The sequence below is a fragment of the Trachymyrmex septentrionalis genome, unplaced genomic scaffold (genome assembly GCF_001594115.1).
Source record: "Trachymyrmex septentrionalis isolate Tsep2-gDNA-1 unplaced genomic scaffold, Tsep1.0 scaffold69, whole genome shotgun sequence".
Lineage (NCBI taxonomy): Eukaryota > Metazoa > Arthropoda > Insecta > Hymenoptera > Formicidae > Trachymyrmex > Trachymyrmex septentrionalis.
Window position 1 is genome coordinate 951,992 of NW_017305873.1, and position 6,931 is coordinate 958,922.

Sequence of the window (6,931 nt, forward strand, 5' to 3'; positions counted from 1 at the left end):
TATATATATATATACACACGCATGTCACAGTATAATATATCACACTGTGTTTTTCTATAATTATTTAAACAAATCTATATCTCTAGCAATCTCTTAATTATGTAACATATATTTTTGAAATAGGATAATAAATTAATTTGGGATCCCAATTATTACATGACCATTGCATCGACGGAGATGAAATACATTTTTCGAGGAGATGATGAAATTATCCTTCCGTATTTAGAAGAAAGACGTATTATTTTGCGTCGCGTCGGAAAAACTTTAAAGAAGAAATATGGGGGTATGTATAATTAGAGAAATATTGTATCCGAAAAAAGATGCTTAATTCTTGGTTTTTTTCACGTGAATCTTGTGCGATTTTGTAACAGTTTTGTTTATTATGCATACAATTCAGGACTAACTTTCTATTTTTTTTTTCGAGAAGAGAAAAGAAAAATTCTCTATTAATATTATTATGATAAAATATCCCAAACAATACGAAGTAATTAAAAGTGGACTACATATTGACTGAGAAGTCAAGACTCTTGATTCAAGAGAGAGTCAACTCCCTGTTCAAAATTTACTAAAGAAAACTATGTACGATCATAAATGCATTATACATTTTTCGTAATTATAAAAGAATTGATATTTATAAATGTCATACGTATAAAACATTAAAACATAAAAATAATAATAAAAAAATTAGTAAAATCTTAAGAACATTACAAAAATATAGATACTATCAAAGAAAAGAGGTAGTTAATTGTAGAACATTAATACAGCTAATAGATATTATAAATGTATGTATATAAAATACGTAACATATGTAAGCCAATTAAAAGATTTTGTTATGTTGCAGGTCTTTTTATAAATTGCATAAGAAAATCTGAATATGATGCAGATAAATTGATGAAAATGCTCTTTAAATTTGAGTCCTATCAAGATGAAGTAATTTTTTATGGAAAACCAAGTAATTATTGTTATATTATCCCTAATAGCATAAGGATGTTTTGCCAGCTAAATCGGACATTTATAAGACGTCCTGAGGACGTCTTCTGAATTATGAAATAAGCGCCTCATTATGTTCTATACACATTTATTGGACGTCCAAATTCAAAATCGTAAATATGTACATTTCGTGATCCTTGAGACAATTCTATTACTTCACATACAGCATAGGTCTTCAAGGGTCCTAAATACGTCTTAAACGACAATCGCAAGATATCTTTCGGGCAGAGTGTGCTGAATTTGAAAAATTGAAATATTTTACAAAATATTAGATTCATTGCTTTGTTGCAGCAAAAAATACAATCATATCTCGCACAAAGTACAAAAACTCAATACAAATAATTATAACATGTCTAAGTTTACATAAACTAAGATATATAGAGATCATGATTAAATTTTTAAGTATTAAATGAAACGACACCTAATTGCAGGCTTAAAATATTAGAAAAATCCAAAAATAGATCCCAAGGATTACAAACAGACATTTTAGGACTTCGGATTTGGATGTCCTGTAGATGTATATAGAATGTAATGAAGCTCATTTGATAGTTCACAGAAGGTCCTTACGTGTTTAGAATATGTTATAGAAATGTTTTTATTAGTTTTTACTTAAATAAAATTTGTATTTTTCATAATGTTCTAAACATATTCTATATATGTCCTCAATGTATTCAGGATCATACTAAGGACGTCTTGTGCTGTTAGGGATTATACTATTCAACAATATGCGATATTATAGATTCACAGAATTTTTATATCAATACATTCATATTTAATTTAATATGACATTAAATTAATATATTTGAAGTTATTATGCTTGGACATATTTGAACGCAAGCATTACAAAATATCTATTGTGTTTCTGGACATATTTGAATTGTCTTAATAATAATTGAAGTTCATAAAATAAGAATTAAACTTTAAATGTACCTGTGAAATAATAATTGCTATATAATGATGTGATCTCTTTGTACTAAAATTATTTAAATAATATTTTACATAGATTGTATTAATAAATTCATTTTATTGAATTTTCTTTTAGTTCGCCTCTGTACTAAGGCCAAATTATTAATAAGTGATTTACAAACTTACTTTCCTATTAGTTCAAAAAGTTCAATAAAAACGTCTACATTATTAAAGGATTACCGTGCCGCTCAAGTTCTTTTACATTTTGGAGTTATTCGGTATACAGAGAGTCTCCAGTTTCTTTTGAGAAGTAAGATATTTATCACTTTTTAAAATCACTTTTTACACCGAGAAAAAATGTTGTTGATTCAATTAAAGTCTATATTACGGATGGATGTAAATAAAAAAATTTTCTGACCTGTACAACATTTAAATTGTCGTAATGCAATACAGTATTGTATGTATTTAGAATACAAGTAATTTTTTAACAACAAGCATTATATGATCTATCCTATTTATTTTATGATTTACTTAACATTTATTGCGAAGGAAGATTTATTAAGATTTTATAATTTCACATGAATTTATCAATATATTGGCTATTGACATTTTACATAGTGTGTAAATTTAAATTTTTGGGTAGAGAGAATCTTTTTTAGTCCCAATTAATTTTTATTATGGAAGGTTTGTATTATAATAAAACTTATTCTTTTTCTCAGATTGTATAATGTTACGTCACGGCGATATAGAGGAATTGCAAATACGATGTTGCTTGATATATGCAATTCAAATGGTGTGTGATAAAGTACGGAAAATGTGCGCGGAATACACAGGACGCATGACCGCTCAAAACACACGGATGTCTCATATTTTAACAATAGTCGATAATTTCATATTCCATTATCAAATGAAGAATAGTGATCATTTGATGGAAACAGTACCATTTTATTATATTAGAACTACAATGTATTAAAATAATTAGAACAATTACATCACCGTGAGTTCACCGTGAGTGATTGATGCAAGACGCCCAGTGAACACAAGCTACATGTAACGTACCTGTGTAATTTTCCACTAAATAACCATAATATAAAAACGAAATATATTATATGTGTGTTATATTATAATTGTATTATTGAGTGGGAAATTACAACTAATAATTACGTTATATATAATTTTGTGTTCATTGAGTAAAAATTGTCTTTCGTATATTTTTGTAAAATCATTAACGAATCATTTTACTATAATAATTCAAAGACTGATAAAATTGATTCTTATCATCAAATAAGTTCTTTAGTAAAATGTTTCTTTTAGTAAAACATTTTGCTAAAAATTTTTTAAGGACTTCACTAAAGATCTTTTTAATACAAAGTTTCTTTTAATATTTTGTAATTATTCAAAATATAATTATTTGATCAAAAGTTATAATTTTTCTGTTCTAATAACTTCTGCATTTCAAATTATTAAAAAAAAAAAAAAATATTGTATTCTGTACAATATCAAATTAGTGACTCGTTTTTGAACACAATAATTATGTATTTTTCGATTGTCAATTTTGGATGGAAATTGTTTAATGTAAATATAAAAAACTAGATAATTATATTTTGAAATTACATGTGTGATGCGTATGTATATATGTATATGTACACTAGTGTATGTATGTGTACATACACATATGTATATAATATAAATGTATATATATATTTTATTTTACTTTTTATACTATTTTATTTTTGGATATTATGAAAGAAATATAATAAAGTATACAAAAACAGATAGTTAAAAAGGCTATACTGAAATTGCATAATAGAAAAAGAAAAATGGATTTAATTCTTTATAACTCCTCTTTTTATATTTGTATGTTATCCTAACTTCCTATTACTTTTTCTTCTGCATATCTATGTCTTTTATTTAGAGATGGAATATAAAATTGTTCAACGTATTATTTGTATCAAGAAGTTAAACCTGTTTTTTAAATAAGTATTATGCAGTTACACATTGATTTATTTCAACTGGTATCATATTTTTAAGTTGATGCTTATTCAACAAAATTCACATTGCATTGTGAATTTGAATATAATTTAGTTATTACTTTTCTTAGATTAAGAATACAGAATAAGATGTATATACGACAGAATTCAACGATTCAAAAGTAACAAAAAAACAGGAAATCTCTCTTTTCCAAATATTGTGTACATTACGCGGATTTTGTATAACATAAAGTTTCCGGGAAAAAATGTTTCATATATAATTATATACAAAATCTGTTCATATATATAATTAATATTCTTTCCCGGGTTATTACAAATTAATAATCACTTATTGTAATACAACTGAATTAAGATATTCATGAGTTGTGTAAATGCGTAACAAATCTAAAAAATAAAGCAAAAACCGTGCAATAAAGCTTATTCATCAGAGAAAATTAAAAGTGTAAAGAATATATTATTTTACATACTTCGTAATATGCGTTAATATTTCAACAAAAATCGGTTGTCGCCACTGAACTATATATACACTGGAATGGGCATCTCCGCTGTGAAGCATAGACACCAATTGATCACCGCCATTTTAATTTGGTCAATATAAGAGCGAATCAGAAGCTTTCAAGTGCTCATGCGCACTTACGTTTAGTGTTCACTCTATGTATTTTTACCTATAGTTGATGCTAAAAAGTTTGTTTCTATCTAATTTTCCAGCGTTGGTCGGCTAATTCTTATTATATAAAATATATTATGTACATTTTTAAACGTTTCGAAGCATTGCTGCGTTCTCAAAAGTTGAGTAAACGCTCGCTGCATTGATGTATTCTTCCAGATCTAAAATTCTGATTGAATGATCTAAAAGAATACACCAATAGCGAGCGCTCACTCAACTGTTGAGTTTGCTGAACACAGCCTATAGATTTTCAGTGCTTACAGTGATTTTGGAACACAGCCTTTAAAAGAGCGGGATGCGCAGCGTCACTCGACGGAACGCACGGAAATGGAATTTGAAGGCTGGGAGCGGAAGTGCAGTCCAGTGCAGTGGAGTATGTTATTATGGCGGTGTTTGATAAGCGCGAATAGATCGTGATAGATTCGGGTGTGTAAACGACGTGGGCGAAGAATGAACATCATGTCGCGCCCGTTCATGCCCACGATCGTGAAGATCGTTGTCTCGTCGAAGCAATTAACAATGCAGAGCGATCGACGACTAACATAACTTGCGTCATGACGGTGGATTCTGTGCCTATAATGCAGTGGCTGATGGCGCGGCACATCGCCGAACACGCGCGAGAAGTGGTCGTCGAGGAAGGCGACGGTGAAAATATCGGTGTTGAATGTGAGTTCTCTCTATTTTCATCCCAAAAAATATCAGAATGATCCATGACATTTCGAAGTTTTCGCGAATTTGGGGGGAGAAATATGTTCATAATCGGTTAGGTTAAGTGAAACGCGCGGCGAAATCGAAAGTCGATTCGAATATTCGAATATCAGGACTTCATTTCTTCTCGCAAAGGGCAAAATAGTGAAATCTGTAATAATCATAAACTATAGACTTTCAGTAAATTACTGGCAGTAAATTTTGAACACTGTCATACACATATAAAAAAAATTTTTACTTTTTATGTTTCCATCTCAGGGAAAAAGTAATATCGCTACCCAGACGTTCGGGAATGTTTGACCGGATTTTCAGCGTTTCCGAGGAGTAATTTTTTATTCTTATTTTGAGAGAGAAAAAAAGAGGGAGAAAAAAACCAGAAATTATTAAGCCCATCACACATTGTTAAAATATAATATAATAATAATGATCTAGTGATTAGTTTTTTGCTAATATTAAATACATGTTTTTATGTTTTTAGGATTTTTTTATGTATTTTTTTTCTTTTACTTTTGTGTTTAAATATGCAATTTATTTTGTATTACAATTGAACTTAAAATGTCCCCTTTTTTAATATAAAAGTATTAAAATCGTTTTTAAGTATAAAATCTGACAGCACAATGCTCATTTTCCTACTGGATTACTAGCTGGATTAAATTTTTGCCACCATTGGTTGCGATGCTGACAGTGCTAAATAATTATTTTCAATAAATTAAACATTACATTACTTGGATATTTATAATCTTAAATTCTAAGTTTACAGTTGTACTATTAATTGCGAAATATTCTAAATATTGACACATATTATTGTAGATCCGATATTTATAGTGAATTTATAGTGAATAATTTTAGCTTCTTCGTGATTTAAAAATGCGATATAAGGCATATTAATGCGAATAAAATTTAACTTTCCGTCAAAATTTCCATTGCGAAGAAAATACTAAACGAGACAATTTAATTGATCCACGTAGATGATACGTTGTACATGGAATTAGGAGGATGGCATCTACGAAATTTCAAACAAGTTCGTGCAATTTACTGCCGTACATCATCCAGGTTACACGTATTACGACGCAAGGAGTATTATGCAAGGCGAATTGGTTATTCATGTTATTCACGTTGAACTTTTCGCTCTGGTATTCAAAAGGAAGCTAATGGAAAATTAAGATTCGAAGCATTGAGTGTTATTATTGAGAAGACCATTTAATGTGAGTACTTTAATGTTTGTAAATGTTTGTCTTTTATTTTGTTTCGACATCAACCTGGAATGTTATGGACATAATTAACACAGTTATAACGACGATTATTTAATTTATATAAAGTAACATTATCTTTTGATATCGATATTATTAATATATTAAATTTCTTTATCTCCCTTAAAATATTTACAATCTCTATTAGATCTTTGCATGTTTTATTTTGTCACGATTTATTTTTAATATATAGAATATTTTCATTATTTTAAGAACGTTATAATTAAAATCGAAAATTTTCTTATAAAAATATCGAAGTCTCGATTATTTTCGAGTTACAAACGATCGAAGAAAATCAGCAATGTTACATAGTCACGCTTTTAAGCCCGTTTAGACAATCTATAATTTATATAAGATTTCGAAACAATTTTTAATTAATAATTTTATTTTTGTAATATATTATATATATATATATATAT

At 28.2% G+C, this 6,931-nt stretch overlaps 2 protein-coding genes across 3 annotated transcripts in view; both read left to right on the forward strand.

Moving 5' to 3' along the window:
• Positions 1-1,028, forward strand: part of LOC108753312 (UPF0553 protein C9orf64-like) — a 2,699-nt gene extending 1,671 nt beyond the window's left edge. Inside the window, exons 3-5 of the mRNA XM_018494794.1 lie at positions 124-283; positions 842-930; positions 981-1,028. Of these exons, the coding sequence (XP_018350296.1) occupies positions 124-283; positions 842-930; positions 981-1,028 (297 nt within the window). The remainder of the gene's footprint in view (positions 1-123; positions 284-841; positions 931-980) is intronic.
• Positions 1,029-4,945: 3,917 nt separating this feature from the next.
• Positions 4,946-6,931, forward strand: part of LOC108753353 (uncharacterized MFS-type transporter C09D4.1) — a 67,676-nt gene continuing 65,690 nt past the window's right edge. Inside the window, exons 1-2 of one of the 2 annotated variants that reach the window (XM_018494869.1) lie at positions 4,946-5,220; positions 6,231-6,467. The gene's annotated coding sequence lies outside the window, so the exon portion shown is untranslated. The remainder of the gene's footprint in view (positions 5,221-6,230; positions 6,468-6,931) is intronic. The other variant, XM_018494874.1, reaches the window with a different exon arrangement.